General features: G+C 36.4%; 1 protein-coding gene across 1 annotated transcript in view; it reads right to left on the bottom strand.

Annotated features, from left to right (window-relative positions):
* Nucleotides 1-56: 56 nt before the first annotated feature.
* The window catches only part of MRPS5 (mitochondrial ribosomal protein S5), a 34379-nt gene continuing 14342 nt past the window's right edge, over nt 57-20093 (bottom strand). Inside the window, exons 6-11 of the mRNA XM_015817958.1 lie at nt 9303-9393; nt 7834-7880; nt 6054-6111; nt 4450-4512; nt 3141-3277; nt 57-1930 (exon numbers count right to left, since the gene is read on the bottom strand). Coding sequence (XP_015673444.1) covers nt 1709-1930; nt 3141-3277; nt 4450-4512; nt 6054-6111; nt 7834-7880; nt 9303-9393 — 618 coding nt within the window. The 3' untranslated portion in view covers nt 57-1708. The remainder of the gene's footprint in view (nt 1931-3140; nt 3278-4449; nt 4513-6053; nt 6112-7833; nt 7881-9302; nt 9394-20093) is intronic.

Raw genomic sequence — 20093 nt, 5'->3', positions numbered from 1 at the left:
ATTTATTGTTTGAATGACATATTTAAAACAGCTTTGTTTCAGCTAAAATAAAATAAAACTGTTGATTTTAGCTTTTAAAGCCAGGTAAACCATTACAAGCATATCCACTGCATCCTCTAAGAAGAAAACATGACTTTTTATTGGGCTAAAGGAAGAGAATTCTCAATCAAATTGTTACGTTATTAAAAGTGAAAGTATATATCTGCTTGCTCACTTACATATAAAGCAAATGTTTAGAATTTCCTTTGATATATATAATTAAATTATGCAAATGAGTTTTATAATGTTAGTTAATGGTAAATTATTACTCATTTATCTGCTCAGTACATCAATATTTTTCCTTAACCAGAAAATACCTTCTCAATGCAGTTTTTAAAAATGCGTCATCACCCAGGTGGCTATGCAATGGGAGCTTAACTTGGTTGTACTAAAAAGCTGACCAAATGTTTGACATTTATTCAGGATATAACATTAACTTATTAAATACTTTAGTCACATTTATACATAAAAGGAGTCACTTTATGCCAGAGGCACTCTCAGCTACATAGAAGATAGAAGATACATAGAGGATACCACAGACTTCCTAAAAAAAACCTGAATTCATTAGCAATCTTCTCTGATCACACCATTTTAGCTACTATGGATGCTGACCTATTGTACAGCAATCTCCCTTTCAAGCCATTAGGAATATAATCAGGGCTGTCCATAAAGCATACCACATGCCACCAGTTCTTTTGATTTTGCACTGAACTCATAACTATTTTATAGGAATCAGGCCACAGCTATGCACACAGACTAGTTCCACAATATGTCATCATTGTCATATTGACCTAGGCACTTTCTTACCTTTGACTCTCTCCCTCCTTTACTTGATATTCAGTGATGGCATTTTCATTATCTGAACTCTCAGAAAAGAATCCCTTTTCAATCAAGACTTCAACAAGTTCTATCCTACTATCAACCTAGACCTAGACAACTTTTTTGTCCATCACCAAAAAGGATGCAATCTTTTTACACATTTGGAGTGGTGGATGTAAGTCTTAATATTGCATGCTGATATTGCTAAAGTCTTACGGCATGACAAATGATTTCTTCTATTATATCAGAACTTCCTACATTGTTTAAAACAACTCTTTAAGGTTTCAATTATATTTTTCTCAGCCTTGAAATTGGATTTGGATTTCTGCAACCAATATACCTCCTCTAACATAATGATGAATGTGGCAAGGAGGAGTTATCCAAAACCTGTTAATATTACTGGGACTTCTTCCAACTGTTCGTTTTGGTTCAGTATTGTCCAAGTAGTATTAAAAGCCAAATGCATGAAGTTACCTCATTCATTAAAAGTCCAAGTTTCTTACTTGAGCATATAGAGATAAGTGAGGCGAAATGAAATTCAATTACAACTTTATTTTTCCATACTGTTGTTATCTTCTCCAGTTATTTGGGAAAATATTAATTTTCTTGTCAGAGATTTTGTAAATTCCCATTTTTCTTTACAGCCTGCATGCCACAAAATGATTGCATTTTAAATAGAGACATCAGCTGAAGAAAGTTGGCTATGTTGTTTGGAATGACTAAATTATACGGACTGCAATAATCAAGGCAATTTATACAATTTTTTTTCACTTCATGTGGAAACAAATATTGCCTTATTATAAGATTATGCCGGATCTTCTTCATTTTGATATCTAAATACTGCCCAAATCTACCAAACAGCTCTTTTGACATCAGCCCATCTACTCCTTATTCCTTGTGCTGCCTTCACTTCTTTCCATTCCAATTTGACATCAAGAGCTGCTTCTTCTGATTCAGGATCTTCTCTGACTGGTCCATTAGGCTTTGCTACAACAATGGGCAGTGGGCCACATTCTTCACGGAATTCTACCACGTAGAGCTTCTTCTTGTTTGCTAGATTTTGATGAGTTTCCTGTTGGGATAATTCAAAGAGAGGATTCTAATCTAAGAAATACCAATTCATCAATTTTTGTAATTTAGTAAACCAATAGTTTCATGGAAGGTAAAAGCTATCCTTAGCTGCTAGTTCTAACTCCTCTTTACTGTTTTTAGTATTAGACATAGTATCCCTTAGCCTCAGCTTTAATCTCAATATTTTACTATAACAGGAAAGATGGACACAACAGCCTTTGGTAAGGAAAGCCTGAAATGAAGCATGAAAATTCAGTTTAGCAATATCTGTCACTTCCTAGTTCTTCAAGCAAATTCCTAGTTCTTCTTTATTCTTCCTAGTTCTTCAAAACTATTTTACATATTTCTCATAATAATGTACTGGCATTTTTACTAACAAATGAGATCCGCAGATTGATTTCTACCTTTACAGATTCTCGTGGAATAAAAATTGACTGGAGGTCAGGTTAACTGAGATGATTTCACAGACATATGACAATAATGAAAGCAAGCAACCCAATCAGAAAACAAGCTCCACAAAGCACAAATGAAGCTGAAGAAAATACAGCAAAATTATAAAGCTGAAACTTGTTTGTTTGAAAATCCCTCAATTATGAATGAAATGAAAGCAGTCCCCGCACAAAACAAAATGTAGTCAAAAAAGGAATGGTATGGTAAAAGTCAATACATTCCATATAGAAGGACTCAAATTAATCCATGGCATATTTCAATAATAATAGATCAGACAGCAGATGATGAGAAAAATCTCTACTTGTCCAATATCCAAGACAGACTGTCACTCAAGCAGTTAACATTGGGCTACAACAAGGAACACAACTTTTTTACTTGGCTTCTGATTGTCATACCTGGGCAAAACTCCTAATTGATTTAATTTCATTCACATTTATATTGTATCAATGTTGCCCTTGTTCTGAGCCTGCTTCAAGTCTCAGCCATGGCAGTATTTTAAAGAACAAATATAATCCATGTTTGGATTGTAAAAAACTTATTTTTCATCAAAATTGGAGAAAATTATCATACTCCACAAACCATGATTAGGAAATTGAGAAACTATTTTCTGGTATTCACTTTAAATTTATTTGAACATTTCCTCCCTGTACCTTCCCACTGCACTATGGCAAAGAACAGTTCATAAAATATAATTAAAATACAGGTCCAAGTTAATATTTTTTAACATACTGAGAAGCATGTGTTAGTCACTCAATTTTTACCTGATTAGCTAATCCCTTAAAGAGACACGTAGTGAGATTCAATATATTATTGGATCCATAAACCCTGGCATACATGTCTTTAATCCCAATCAGTTTGCAGAGTGTGATGATAGCACGGTGACAACGAAGACCATACCCTGTGAAAAATGATTTAGTAAGATTCAAATGAAACTTGCAATATTATAAACAGTAGCTATTATAACAAGTTTTTCAATTTATCTGAGGACTTTATTATTTGGGACTATCTATAATAATGTATTCTTGGAAGCAGGTTTGCTAAGTGCTCCAAAAAGGTGATGAATTTCTTCCTAAGACAAGAAGTGTCTGGTTTGTTGCAATTCACTTGAAACAGCAGAGCCTAATTAAATCTCCTTCAGATATTATTCACATGCCTTCCGTTTGTTCCTCCTTTGTCTTTCAAATAAACATTTTCTATGTTTATTAATCACTGTTAATTAACAGAAGGTTTATCTGTTAAATTTGCTACTTCATGAAATTATTTAATTCAATTTTTGACAGACACATATCATCTGTAAAAAGTAAATGTTGTATTTTTAAGATCTTGATTATTCATATTTTTCCTAATATTTTGTTTGATATTATTGCAATTATATTATTGTGAGATTAAACAAAATAGGTTTATTTGTTTAATGTGGTTATTTATTTTAAAAATGTCTACATGAGAAGCTGCTTAAATGTGATCAATGAAATATTCTTAATACAGGAAGCCTAGTGGCATGTTGGTTGTAAAATGGAATGTAGAATACTTTTCTTCATAGACTTATACTTATTTTTGATGCAGTTATTCTACTGTCACTTTCATTGAGAATAATAGTCCTCTTATATTTTCCAACAGAAACCTGTTTCATGTGATTAGGCTTATAAAGTTTTTAAAAATCCAAGTCTGATCAAATGTATTTTATTAAAAAGCTACAAATATAGCTCTTTGTGGTTATTCCAATTGCAGGGCAAATTGTCACAGTGATTGGAGAACTGTCCATTTCTCCTGACAACAGTAGATGTGCAATTTATTAAATGAGAACACTCCACTGAAATATCTTTATGAATAATAGGACAATACTTTTATTATTGGTTCTTCCACAAATGTTGTGCTGTATGTTACTTTGTGGCTATAACAGACTTAATCTAAGTTGCTATCAAAAGTTTAAAAGTAAATTAAAGCCACTCAATTGAGTAGGTCACTCTGAAGTCAAACTGGATAAATATTAGCTGACTCTGATACAGATAATACTATTAATTTTTCCCCGTAATTTTTCCCCAATTTCTATGCAATTTTTTTTAAACTCACCTTTGTTTTGCTTCTTCATCCGAATTGTTGTTTTCTTAAAAGTAGCTGCAATATCATGGTAAACTAAAATAAAAACATAATATTGCTAAATAAGTATTTTGAATCCCCTCTGATCTCAATGCATAATTTAAGCATGTTTAGTGTTTGTTCACAGAAAATCTACTTCTTAGACAGAAAGTACTACAGCACTGGAAATAGAAACATTTTCATTTGTTGAGCACGCACTGCTTTGAAACTTGTCTGAAGAGCAATTTGTACATTATTTAGATCGTTAACAATATGGCATCAGAATAAAAACCAAGTATTGATTTTCTGGTTCTTAATCTTAAGAAAATACAAAGCTTTTACTTTTCCACTGCTAGGGTAATGTAATTGTGCAGTGCAATTAATTTATGTTTGTGTTTTTTATCTGATGTGGTTAATTCAATGAATCACAGTATAGTTATCATGGATAAAAAATCAAGGCATATTCTGAAAGAAAAGGCAAAATAATCTTGCTAAAGCTAATCAGATGTTGATAATCTCAGGGATGGGAGAGGAAAGTGCCTAGGGCAGGGCTTTTCAACCTTTTCACCCATTTTACCACTTTTAGGATATGGCAATATCCGAGTACTACCAGTCGCCTAGCAAGGTGTCAAAAACTTGATGACCAAAAAAAAAAAAAAAAAGGAAAAAAGTGATAAAGTACAGGTAGTCCTCGACTTACAACAGTTCACTTAGTGACTGTTTGAAGTTACAATGGCACTGAAAAAAGTGCCCCCCAAGCCACAGCCGAGCAAGACACCTGCCTGCCCACCCGGTGGAGCTCTTCCTCCTGTCCGAGGTTTTCATTGTTGTGAGCATTTCTGTTGAAGATTGGCAGTGGGGGTGCGGTAGGGGGGTGTTTGGTTTTTATTCCCCCCGTCTGCTGGGTGGTTGCAGCAGGTTTTGGTCACTTCACATGATTCTGGGACACAGTGACCGTCATAAATATGAATCAGTTGCCAAGCATCTGAATGTAAATCACAAGACCCCGGAGATGCTGCAACATTCCAGCTGATTGGCACTTCTCCTGGGCTCAGCAGAAGCACCAGAAGCATCTGGCGCTGATCCTGGCGCTTCCACTGAGCCCTGACAGTCCCAAAGAAGCACTGATCCTGGTGCTTCCGCTGAGCCCTGACAGCCCTGCAGCTCCAGCCATCTCTCGCTCAGGTTTGTGTGGTGCTGCCACCGGTTCATCTCATTCCCTTCCCCCGCTACTTTTCTAGGATGGTCGCGTACCACCTGCCAGGTGCCAATGTACCACAGGTGGTACTCGTACCACTGGTTGAAAAGCCCTGGCCTAGGGAACACTGCAGGCATCCCTGACATTTTCTAATGAATTTGGATACATTCATGCAAAAGAATGAATGGGTATGAGATTGAATAAAACAGCTATTCATTCATGTGGCCAAAAGAAAAATTTCAGATGGGGCATATAAAGCACGTCTAATTTTGCAAGTTCATGAAATTTGAATTTTGAGACAAAGAGATGGAAGAAATAAACAGCTTTATAATATCTGGGGGAAAATACTGTAACTAGCTCACTTTTAAAAGTTCAATTAAAATATATTTCTAATACTTACTTGTATGATCGTCATATCTTTCAACATACTGTAAATGGTGAATAGCTTTGTTTTTTGCCTGGGGAAAGAACATTATTTTAAAAAATTAAAAATCATTATGAAAATGTACGAACTCAATTTTAAAGCTAAGTTACAGGAATGATAAAAGAAAATATTAAACTTGCTTCTCGGCCAATTATAAACTACAATCTAGTACTTAGTTCAATTAGAAAAATCAAAATGATAGCTGGAAGTACCATACAACGTTGTTAATATTCTTATTGTTAATATTCTTATTGTTAATGTATACTCTCTCCTGTGCTGTACTTTTAATAACTGTTTTATATTTTTAATAATGCTTGTTTTACAACATTTATTTTTTATTTAATTGCTGTACACCACTTAGGAGTCACTTTTTGTGAAATGGGTGACTATGTACATTTGCTAAATAAATAAAATCTATTATGTGTAACAAATTATTCCGGATTATTTCATACAAGATGACATTTTAATAATTTGGGTCATAAAATATTAATTTTTGCCAGTCTTCTTTAAGTCTCCTGAAGCAATAGCTTCCTCAATCCAGATGACCAAGTAAAGGGCTAAATTTAATCTAGCAGATTGATATTCAAGAGAAATGTCAAATCCGAACTAAGGAAACCTTATTGTTCTTCGCCTACGGCTTAACAAAAAGATATGGAAAATAATTATGATACTGAAAAACAAAGAGATGTTTAACTAATTCATCTGGATAAACTGACTTGCAAACCTTTTTTTCAAAAAAAGGGAAAGGCCTGTTAAAGGCCTGTTAAGAGTAAAAAAAAAAATCCAAACAAATTATATTCCTTCCAAAGTCTTAGCTCAAAATGAAAAAGGTTACACGCAGAAAATAAAAAAAAAAAGTTGCATATAGTATTTAAAATCTGTATTTATTTGTTGATTTCAATCAGTCACTTTTGAGTATGTCTTTGAATCATAAATTGGCTTCAACTGAGAAGCCTGATCTGGTCCTTTTAAACTTTTGATAACTTATTATTTTCATCAAAATATAAACAAATCAGTTCTCTTATGATTTCCTTCCTTCCCCTTCCCTTCCCTTCCCTTCCCTTCCCTTCCCTTGGTCTAAAAATGTTAAGAGCAATAGGGATTTATTTAGCACAAAGAAAAGTACAAAGTATCTGTGAGCCACGGCACTTCACTGTGAATGCAAATGCAACGCCATAGATTCTGACACATGACAAATGACATCTTTCAGGTGGATGCTCTTCCCTGACTTTTAAAATTGTGAAATTCTCCCAAATCTATCATTTGAAAACATTGCAATTTGTTCAAAAAGATAAAGAGGACAAAAAGGGATACACTCTGCAGAAGAGCCTATCTATCTTTTGAATATCAGCCTACAGTATGTGCAGCAATGGGAATTGAGTGAATCTTTGCCACAAGTGGCAGCAGTGAATAAGAACATTTTCTTGACTAACATAGGGGTCCCCATCCACACCACTGTATCCATCTTGCACACGTCAGTTCATGGTCTTTATGAATGATGTTTATGGAATTCGTGATGAGAAGGTCACCTGAAGGACAGAGTATTTTGCACCCATGTTCAGTTCTGCCAAGTGCAGATAAAAGCAGCAAATAGAAAGTGATAGGAATGGTTGTTTATCGGAAACCATGATCAGAGATATTTAACATTTTCACAGAAGAATAGAAACACAGAATTGTACCTTTATATACCAAAATCATGGAAATAAAGATAGACTTTAATAACAAAGAGATGATGTTAAGGTTTTACATTACATACTTTTCTTAGTGCATTCTTCATGTGAGATGCTTTTCCTAGAGCAAAACCTGATAAATACAAATGGGCTATTAGGAAACAATCACCACAAATGAAAACATGCAAAAAAACCTCCTACATATAGCGCCAATGTTTTTTATATGAGAAGATTCTCACCCCCAGGCTGCCCATCATCTTGGTTCTTAACTTTTACACTTTTTATTCTAATTTTAATTGTTTCAAGTACTTTTTAATTTTTAATTTAATTGTATGTCGCCCAGAGTTTCTGTATTAGTAAGATGGGCAGCACAGAAATTTAATACATACACTACATACATACATTACATACAATACCAAGCCCCCTTCCACTACCCCCAATAAATATGCCCTTGGCTCCTTGATTAATCTAAGGTCCAGTTTTAATTCAGCAAAAGTCTGAGTGTCATAAGGATTTTTAATTATATTTATGATAAATGACTGTCGCATGTAAAAAATTATAAATGGTAAGGGAATCTAACAGACGAATGTGGCTAATTTTATTGGCTTTGTTGCTGGGCGGTATTTTTGTTCTGAACATAAATAGGCTCCTGACGCCGAGCTTTACAATCTGGGTTGTGCTGCTGCTACAAAACAGATTATTTCCAAGAAGACTGCTGACAGATTTAGAAAGCTTCCTTCCCTGTTTCTTCAGTCTTTGCCAGATTTAGACAATACTGCGTTGTTTCTACATTTCTGTCCTAACAGAAAACCTCTCTCTTTTACTTCTTGGGTGACTAACTCATATGTGACATATATTGCATACATTTAAATTATACAAGGAGAAATGGGGCAAAAGCAAATAATGGGACTATATGAAACCAAATGGTAAGAAATAATGAAAACAGCATCACAGGTGAGATGAAAGCCAGAGATAACTTCAAAAAATAGAGGGGAAAAAAAATCTGAAGAGCCTGCTGCTGGCCTGATACCACAAAGTGAAGATAGTTAAAAGCTCATTCATTTTGTCTGTCCTTCAGTACGTTCTTATATCTGAAGAGCTGGGTTTAATAGAGAACAATCTTCCATGCTGCTATGAATAGCATCCATTTTCAATCAAACTTGTTTAACAGGAGCAGCAACAACCTTATTACAAACAAGGGAACATTAACATTAACACAGGCTTGATGTGATTCTCCATCTTCCTACAGAATAATATTCATAGCAAGTCCATTGCAATATATGTTCAAGGTTCAGGGTGCCTGTTCAACCATACCCAATGCTATCATTTCACAAACCTTAAATTTATTGGGATCTTCTGCACCCCAGCATAAGTCTGGAAAGTTAGAGCAGACACACAAGTTATTTGTGCTCTTCTCTAATTCTAAAAGATGCTTGCCTGAAGCAATATCTCCCAAATGTTAATACATCCAACAAAAGGAAATTTCTACCTCTACTGGAAGGGATTATCTATAGCTTCCATGCTTTGAGTCATCTGTTGGAGGACAATTACTTACCAGCAGATCCTTTTCCATTGCCAACAGCCACGAGGGCCCTCATAGATCTTTTTCGGCCTTCATTTGCAGTCATGTTAAATACGGATCTTAGCTGAATGAAAAGATAGCAATTAATTTATTCAATTTAATTAGACTGACTCAGTAACATATATTCTTATTTTTAAAACATAAACACTATAGTAATTTGTTATTTTTTCCCCTCTCCCAATGATTTGGGGTTGGAGGGAAGTTATTCATTTCAGAAGCAAATACCTGCAAGAATTATTATACTCCTTTTCTGAGGTAGAGTTGAGATCAGGGACCCTTGGTGCTCTCTGAACATGTTTATTCTCTTGCAGAGTTTCATTACTATTAACTAGTGAAACATCTGCAAGAAAAACTATAGGCTGCTCTAACTGACAGAGAGTCTAGGCAGGGTACACACACAGAAAAAAGAAGTACAACACAGAACTGATTAAAAGCTCTAATAATAATAATTAAAAAATCCTATTGGTCCCCAATGACTAATTACCATAATGGCCAAGTGCCTCAACCACCAAGGAAAGTAATAATGGTAAGAAAAATCAATTCCAGGTATCAAAATGCTGCCTGTCTCTATTGGAATGGCACTGTTATTAGATATAACCTGTATTAACATCATCTAATACAGTAGAACAGACATGTCAAACTCGCGACATCATGCAACATATCGGGACAGTTTTGCCATTGCCGGCAATGGGGTGGGTGCGGCTTCTGGATGTGTCTGGCCCACAGGCCGACAGTTTCACATCCCTGCAGTAGAAGGTTTTTCACACTGTGTAAAGCCTGCCCTTCCACAAGACCTTGACTGGGTTCCATGGGAAAGTAAAGATAAAAAAAATCATCCATATGCAGTCAATTTTTCTACCACTAGTTTTTGCCTCTTAATCAGGGGTTCTGGGGACTTAAAAAAACTAACAAGTACCACAACCTGAAAAGGTTTGAAAATCTTTGCACTACTGGACCATATAAATTACAATGGCATTGAAAAGAGTGACTTATGACTTAACAATTGCAGTGCTTCATTTAAAAACTGTTGCAAGAAAGATTGTAAAATGGGACTTAATTGTTTTGCTTAGCAAGAAAAATTTGGGGTTCAATTGTGGTCGTAAGTCTACCTGTATAAGCAAATGATCAACAGGTTTAACATACTGTATCAGTGTGATGTGCTATTGCAGCCTTATGCCTTATGGTGCTTGGAGTCACCAACATTTTGCACAATATCTAAATGTTAACCTGAATAAAGTAGAGCTTGTATACGCATTTTTATGGAAAAGGGGAATATTTAAAAAAGGAGAAAAGATCCACATATGGACAATTTGCAAGATATGCCCTCTGCGGTAACACTAAAGTCTATTGTAAAGCAAAACTTGTGTCAACAGAACTTTGCTAGTATGTTTCTTAAGATCATACACTGATTTATGGAAGGAAAATGTATGGCTTTCATATTATCAGAAAAGATGTTGTTTGAAAATCCCTCTATGGCATTGGTTCTTAAATTGTTTGATCCAATTGCCCTTTTCTAGTCTCAAATAATGTCACTTTCCTCACACAAACAGACTCTGTAGTTTTATTGGAGTGTTTGGATCCTTGAGTCACAAACTAGCCATAACGGAACTACCCCAGAATATGCCTTAGGGGTAATTGCTCCTGCTTTAAGAACCACTGCTCTAAGACTGTGCAAAATCTGCATAAGTGCAGAATAGCTCCAACTTCCCAATTCTGGATTAAATGTCAAGAGCAGCATGTGTTCCTTAAACAAGTCTGGAAACAATGTTGACCATGACTTCTTATTAAATCAGGATTGAAAGATTAACACATTCTAACTAAAAGTAGATATGGCTGCTACAGACTGAGAGAACACAATTCCACGGACTACTCGGTATTTCTTAAAATGTTGCATTTGTATTAGACTGCAGACAAACCAGGGAATGAAAAAGGCAGGAGAGCAAGGCTCCTTTCTTCCTTTTCCAGCAGATGGCAAAAGCAGCACACACAAAAATAGTCAGCTAAGAAGTGGCTGTTTTTTAAAAAAAAATACCCATGTCAGCTGTTTTTGTGCAGCACTGAAAAGAAAATGTGCCCAGTCACCCATCACAATCACAGCTATCACATCTCTCTCAAAATTCCATAGAGACTTTTCAACCTTGGTCACATGTACAGACAGCCATGGACTGGCACTACCTTTTTCCATTCAAATGTTCGCTTTCCTCCCCTTTGTAGGAAAAGAAAATAGCTCGGTGCATAATTGCCTTGCTAAGGAATTTATAATTCTTACAGATATGTAAAAAAAGCCTTTACTTTGGCTTCAGTGCTACCATGTCCTTGAGGATGCAGGTAACTTCATGCTAAACATAATCACTCAGGAGTCTAATACCCTCCGTTCAACAAGGTTTTTACTCAGCAAATTTGTTTAGAATATACACTTTTAAGGAATGGATGATAAAAAAGAGCATGCTTGCACAGATGTACGGTATATGTAACAGTGAGGGAGAATCGCAAGTACACAGGTTATATCCAGGTTGCTACAGAACAGCATTTTTCAACCTCAGCAACTTTAAGATGCATGGATTTCAACTCCCAGGATTCCCAGCCAACACTTTCCTAGACAATGGACAGAAGGATAAAACTACTGTACTGCATTTTCTTTTTAAAGAATGTTCTACACTGTTGGTAACTAGAAACGTAAAACATACTAATAGACATATTTAATCCCTCTACAACTGCTAATTTGTCAGTCAAAGTCAAAGTTATTTCAATAACGACAAACATCACTTCATATTGTAAATTTCTCAAAGCTCAATATAGAAAACTTTAATAACATTAGTATTACATAATAAAGAGAGATCAGGGAAAAACTCATAAAAGGAATATCGTGTTTGTATATTTGTCTCTTTCAGGTACTGTGGAACTGTAGCCTTAAATCATGTGCACTAATTGTGACCTGATGATATGGGAGGATCAAAGAAAATATATCGAGATATAAAATATGCTCAGTATAGATAAATGTAATTATAGACAAAATCTGTAATATCAAAATATAGCTGTTAGAACAGAAATACCATGAGGTACTCTATCTATTGTAGAGCAGCAAAAGAAGTAAAAATGCTAAGGAATCTCAGCTGAAGGACTATCCCTGTTAAGAAAGTAATCATTGAAAGCATAGCAAAATCTATATACTTATATAGATCATCAGTAGGCAGTATACAACCAGTTTCATTCTATACTGTATGGGACTTGGCAGAAGTATGTACCTAAATTTTATTTTACGAGTTTCAAACCAGAAATTGAACTCCTGAACCACTGTACTACATTGAGAAGCTTTCCAGCTCTAGTGCTCAACAATACAGGAAGGGATGTGTTGACTTTGGTATATACCATTCCACATTTTTAGAAAACGTTTCATTTACTTTTGAACAAAATCCCAAGGGAACCATTAAGCATTGCTTTTATGGTACAAGCTTAAGGTCAAAACAACATCTCTTAATGCTGGACTTAATGGCAGGCCAAGTACCCTTCACCACAAATTACTTGTGTACAAAGAACAGTCTGATGGTGTAGTCTTAGACAAAAGCTAGAAAGCTATTAACAAATACAACATCCAATATGCAGATATTTACTATCCTGTTGTATCAGCAAGACAGATTAATCAGTGTTTTCAGAAGGGTACCATTAGGATTCATTGTTCATAAAATACTAGTAATGCTGCTTTGGCATCTTTGTTCAAAAAGCAGTTTCTTCTACAGTATAATTAATTTTCAGGAAAATGCTGATTAGCGTAGGCCAACAGTCAAGCACTCTATAAAACCATTCCCCTTATTAACAGAAATGGAAACAAAAGTAACAAAGGGAACTATATAATCATATATAAGCCCCCCCACCATTAATTATACCATGGTGCCATTTCTGTTTGAATTACTATTCTATTATTATATCATTACATGTTTACATAATGTGTATATTTTTGATATAATTTGATATACAGTATAGAGTTCAAATATACAATTGTTTATTGAATTATATGTTAGGTTCTGTCAAATTTTCTGTAACTTGCCCAGAATGTCTTTGGTTGAGCTGGATGGCTAAACAAATGTTTAAATAGATAGATCATAAATATTAATGAGAATATGCATATATTACAATACTGTAGTGTTCCTTGATATCTTATGAAAGTGTCTGGATTCCTAATCACTTGCTATAGTGCTAAGTTATTATTTTGTGCTTTAATACTGCTGCTCTCAAAAATAAACACACATTTGCATCTAACGAAATGATTGCAGAACACTATGAAAGAGGGAAGGGGAGGACACAAAATTACAATAATTTTTAAAGTGCTTATAATTTCAAACTTCCTTTTCAATGAAAAACATAAGCTTAACTGTTGCATTCTGAATTGTTTGCTGGCCCCTAAGAATGACTCAATATTTAAATCATTAGTTACAAGATTTTAAGATTTTTGTGAGAACAATACATTCATCTTAACTGAGAAAAGCTCAGCAGTAGTTTTCAAAAGCCTTGTTCTTTAAGTGCTTTCTGACAAGACTGATAAATCTAGACTTACGTAACTCTGAATTAAGTTACTGTAAGACTGGACATGTTTCAGACTCTTTCTCCCAATGTAACCTGCTTGATTTGTTTTTGTTGTTATTATTTATTTAATATTATTAAATATTAAACATCTTTGTCTAGATCCTTTACATTGTTGTAAATAGCACCTTGATTCTATTATATTTGGAAATCATTCTTCTGTTACTATTGCCTCTTTATTTTTTGGAATGAGTACAGGAAGTGTACTGATTAGTGATCAGTTGCTTAATGACAGTTCCAAGTTACAATGGGCTGCAACCCCACTGCAGTCACATGATCACATTTTGGGTGCTTGGCAACTGGCTTGCATTTATGGATGTTTGCAGTGTCCTGCAGTCATGTGACCATAATTTTCAACATTTTTTGCTGGTTTCCAGCATTTACTTCTGCTTTCCACCAAAAAAAACAAAATTTGTTTAACGACTGTGGTGTTAGCTTACAACCACTGCAAAACATGTTGTACAACCAGGCATGGTCACATCATGATCCACTTAATGATGCCATGACTTACAACTTTAATTTAGGGCTCAACTACCGTTGTTAAGTTCAGCACTACCTGTAACAGATTCATTTAAAAACTGAAGTAGATTCTCTCTTAGGAGAGAAATCAAGATACAATTTTAAAATTGAACCAAAACTATGATGCTCTTTCCTATAAAAATTACATTTCATAGTGCATTACAATTAATTTAGTCCCAAAGCACCTCAAATAGTCTATTCAAATATGTTTGTGACCCATCTTCATCTATTTGTCTTAATGGCTTGGCCTGTATTTTGCTGTGAGCTTTTTGGCGCTCTAAAATCTTTGGATGGAAATGAAGGAGCTTTTGAGTTGCCAGTGGCATTTAAGGGCTTAACACGAAATTCTTTGCCCTAATTTCCTCTAATCTTTTTGCCGAGACATTCCCAAGCCCTGCTTTCACAATTTGGCTAGTAGAAACATATTCATTCAAATTATGAATGGCATCAAAAGAATGGATGAGTTTTCTAGTCACTCTCTTAAGAATCTGAATTTTTGTCTCATAACATTTCCTAGACCTTGTGACCATGGAGATAGTCTTGAAAATCTGACAGATGCTTTGCTATGATCTGTGCCTGGATTCTATCTACTTTTGAAATAGCAAGTTGCCTCAAGCTGTATATAGCATGTGTCTGCCACCACTTGAACATATGCTCAAAAATCTCAATGACAGAGCACATGCTTTGCGTTCAGATATTTCAAGTTTAATCCTTGGCTTTTTTGATTAAAAAAGCAGCAGAGGTTTGTTTGTTTTTAAAGTCCCACTACTACTATTAATCAATTAATTTCTAGATGCAATAGACCAAAGTTCTGGTGTAGTGCAACAAGAGTCCTTCGTTCTTTCATGCTCCACAAGGCTGTGGAAAGGAGAAGCACCTTTATTTTGGTGGCAATCCTAACAGGAAAAAAAATGAAGAAGCGGAATGATTTCCTTACTTCTATCTTCACAGAAAAAAAATCAGGGAGATACCGAAGCCGAGCACTTGCTCCCAAGAAGGGAATCAAGATATGACTGAGGTGTACAAAATTATGCAAAGTGTGAACAAACTGGAGAAGAGAAGCTATTAGAACCAGAGATCACCCAATGAAATTGAATCCTGGAAGAATTGGGACAAAGAGATTTTATTCTATATAGTGTGAAATTAAATTTTGGAGTTCACTGTGAGATATGGTGCTTGCTGGCTTCAAAAGGGGGTTAACCAATGAATATACATTAAAGGGATCAATGGCCATTAACCATGATGGCAGTGTGATTGCCTTTGAAGACCGTCTGCTGGGAGACTAGTGGGCTGCCTTGTGCAGTTGGCTGATCACTATGTGATCAAGCTACTGGATTAGATGGGCCAGGTATCTGCTGCAGTAGAACACTGTTTATGTTCTTACTTGTATACGTGTACTTGTACTTACATGTACATGGCCAAATGATATTAGAAGGCCTCAAAGCAGCAGCTCTATACCTTCCAAAAGACTTGGTGGATCCCTTTCTTTCTTTCCTTTCTGAGCAGCAGATTCACAGATATACTTTGCTAACACAACAAAAGGTTTTATATAATGCTGATGGTCAGACCAAAGGCACTTTCAATACTTGATTTAGACCTGAGCTATTCAAAGCTTTCAACCTATTTTAATGGTATAGTTATAGGGTATAGGTTTAAAACTATCTGATATCAGAGGAAACCCACTGCCTGAGAGAAGAGTTCATACATAGAACAATTTAACACTGATACCTTTTCTCTCCATGCTCTGATCATTCTTAAGGCTAAATTCCACATAAAGATTCTTCTCAGTTTGCCATCATACATTACTTTGAAGGTAGAGAAACCCAGCAACAGTATGGACGGAGACAGCCTTCAGATGTATCTGGGTCTGTGGCATTCAGTATGATGTAGCGTATTAGAAATAAACAACTTCCAGATAATTACAAATTAATATTCAGTCTGTTCATTTTTTCAGCCCTTTACATGTTGATTAAAATAGAAAAGAAAGGAATAATTTATTGTAGCATCTAAATCTATGATCTCCTTCTCTTGGTCCCAAACATTTCAAAATAAAAATAAGCAGTAACTGCTATGCTGGGCACACTGCCAATGGAATGCAATTCACGCTAACTACAAGCCAAGTGAAAATAATTTTAAAAAGACGTGTGAACATTTTTTTTTTCTCTGAGGATCACCAAGTCAGATATATAATTTAAAAATTGCCATTGATATCAATGGAAGTGTGTGTGGGGGGGTTTAAATGAAAAATCACACCTGCATTGACATGACAGTGATTTATTTTAAGGAATACTTACTTAAAGTTTATGTGTTTGGTCTTTGTTTCCTACCAAACTTGTTCACTCCCATTGGAAGAAAGCAAAGCTGACCACAAACTTTGCTTGAGCTGCCTTAGTGGAATATGTAAACTTGGGGAAAAGATCAGGGGCCATGATCACAGTGTATAAAAGGATCAGGGACCATGATCACAGTGTATAAAATCAGGTAGACAATGAAAGAAGTGGGCAGAGGAATATTTTTCTCCCTTCTAAATACGTTCTCCAATAAAGCTAACTGGAAGATTTAGGACAGAATCATTCCTTTAATACTACATATTTAAGGTATAAAATTCATTACCACAGAATATGTTGATGGCCACTGATTTGGTTAGGTCTGGAAGGAAATTGGATCCATTCACAAAGGATAGATCTATCTAGCATGAAATTAAAAACCAACTATGGGAAAAACAAGAACAGTTTTTTCCCCCAACTTCTGTTTCTAAGCCAGTGGTTCTCAACCTTTTTAATGCCGTGACCCCAACCGGTCGTAAGCCGAGGACTAAACTGGTCGTAAGTCGAGGACTACCCAACCGGTCGTAAGTCGAGGACTTTCCCTGCCCGGGAGCGCCACGCATGCGTGGTTCCGCCCCCTGCGCCGGCCGAGGCATAGCTGGCAAGCGGCAGAGACGGAGCAGGCCGACCACCAGCTGGCCCAGCCCAAGGGAGGTAAGGCACCCGCCGGAAAAGGGGAAAAAAAATGGCGGACAAAAAAAATGGCGGACAGCCTTGCTTGGCGACCCCCGTGAAATGGTCGATTGACCCCAAATGGGGTCCTGACCCACAGGTTGAGAACCACTGTTCTAAGCCTACCCTATTGACCCCACCTTTCTCTGGCTATTGTTGCCTATTGATGGTCTTTGGCCTGTTCCACCAAGGCTATTCTTGCCTTTTTATGGCATTTTATTCTCTTCTTTATTCTATTTCTATTTTCTATTCTATTTCTTTCACAAAAAAAATTGTAAGCTCATGCTTTTATTCCCTTTGTGGCACTGGAGGGGAAAAATAAAAAGTGAGGTAGGAATTTCTTTTCTTCTCTCATCGTTTCAAGGCAGCTTATCTTGGTACTTTATCAATTTTATTTCATCTACTTAACACCTGACCATAAGACCAATGGTCAAGAAGAGAAAAGGATATCAACTGCAAAGAAATCATAATTAGACCATTAACTGCTAGCCTGATCAGGATTGAAACTGTGGGATCCTAGGAAAAGATGTGGCTGCTTTAAGGAATTGCAAACAGGCGATATATTTATGCTTCCGCATGCTCCAGGGCACTTCTTGAAGCCTGAATCTTGAATATTATTAGTCCTAATAATTATGTTTCTTCAGAATGAAGGACTTAAATTAAAATGTTACATTCTCTTGACTATCAAGTACATTTATATAGCTGGTAAAAAATCCTAGCACTGTTTTAAAACTTAGTTTAAAAAAACAATACACAGAATTATAATTTAATTTACTAGAATAAATAATTCTTCCAAGTAACAAGAAATCAAATTGAAATGCTAGTGGAAAAGTTTTAACATTGGATCCAGCTGTTTGCTAACTATTGTACATGGTTAATTACATATATACAATTAAGACTGGGTCCTGATGGCAGAGAAAAAATCCCAGCAAATATTTAAGAAAGGTTTAGGAAAGTTGCATTATGTTTTATAAATTCTGATGCATAAGCCTTATTCTTTTTTTCTAGCAAGAGCACTTCACTTTTATGGGCTTGTGGAAGTCTCTGGATACTGTATGGACATCAAAACGGAGGCATGTCTGATTGCAATATCCCTCTAAAATAATGATCCTGGGTTGGCCTCAACATGAAATATCTCATAAACTTCTATTTTAGTAACTTAAATAGATGGACAGAGATAGGTAATTACTCAGTGTAATGTATAATGCCCAAAGATTCTAAAAATGATTTAGACTACTGTGGTTTTACATGCAGAAAATATCCAATATGGATGGGTAGGGGTAAAAGGAAATTTGTCAGATTTACATTTGAACATGTTATCCATCTAATCTGTACTTCTCAGAATAATATGTAAATTAGAACGCAACTCTACTTCAGTCTTCACAATTCTCTGAATTTTATATTGCAGTTCTCTAATAAAAAAGTAGATAGAGATGAAAATGCACACAGTGCAATACACAAATTGTTATGCTGACTTTTAATTAAAAAATGGTGAACTGCTACAAAACTAGGAGAGGACAAAAAGTTGTGTAAGCCCAAACAGGTGTATTTGCTTGTCTTGAGGAATATGTAAAGAACAGGTAATCTTCGAGTTATGACAGTTCACTTAGTGACCATTCAAAGTTATGACATAACCCCCCAAGTACTTACGACAAGTCCTGAAGTTACGAATGTACCATGGAATTCGTTCACCCTTACAAATGACTGCAGAGGCACGGCAACATTCCCCCTGCCTATTTCTCTCCCCCCCCCAGGTCTCCACAGGCACTGGGCCTGTGGATACTCAACTTGCGAAGATCTAGCGAGCTTTCGGTTTCTTGGCCTGATTTGGTGCTTCAGGCCTTCAGTGTGTTCGCAGAGAATGGAGGCCTAAAGTACCTTCAGATCACAAGAGATCAGTAGGGCAAGATCTAGTGCTACTGTTCTCACGTGCTCTCAAGGTATTTAGGTCTCTGTTCTCTGCAAACGGAGACCTGGAGATCTGTGGCAAAAGGCCTTGCAAATGGAGGGAAGGCCTAAAGCACTGAAGCCTTTCCTCCATTTACAAAGCCTTTTGCCATCTTTGTAAAAAAATCTTTGCTGCCATAAATGGAAGCGCGGAGGAATGCGCCCCCTCTCCCAGCCTCCATTCTCGGCTGCAAAGGCTTTTTGCAAAGACGACTGGAGCCTATAGAGCAGTGGTTCTCAACCTTTTTAATGCCGCGACCCCAACCAGTCGTAAGTCGAGGACTAAACCGGTTGTAAGTCGAGGACTAAACCAGTCGTAAGTCGAGGACTAAACCAGTCGTAAGTCGAGGACTACCCAACCGGTCGTAAGTCGAGGACTTTCCCTGCCCGGGAGCGCCACGCATGCGTGGTTCCGCCCCCTGCGCCGGTCGAGGCATAGCTGGCAAGCAGCAGAGACGGAGCAGGCCGACCACCAGCTGGCCCAGCCCAAGGGAGGTAAGGCACCCGCTGGAAAAGGGGGAAAAAAATGGCGGACAAAAAAAATGGCGGACAGCCTTGCTTGGTGACCCCCATGAAATGGTCGATCGACCACAAATGGGGTCCCGACCCACAGGTTGAGAACCACTGCTATAGAGATCCACTCTCTCATCCCTGCAGGCCTCAGCAAGCCTTTGCTCAAGGCAAAACTGCAGCAGAGAGGCTGGAGAGGAGACAGCTCTCT

Source organism: Protobothrops mucrosquamatus, unplaced genomic scaffold (assembly GCF_001527695.2).
Source record: "Protobothrops mucrosquamatus isolate PMUCROS unplaced genomic scaffold, P.Mucros_1.0 scaffold658, whole genome shotgun sequence".
Taxonomy (NCBI): Eukaryota; Metazoa; Chordata; class Lepidosauria; order Squamata; family Viperidae; genus Protobothrops; species Protobothrops mucrosquamatus.
This window is presented reverse-complemented; position numbering and strand designations above follow the sequence as displayed.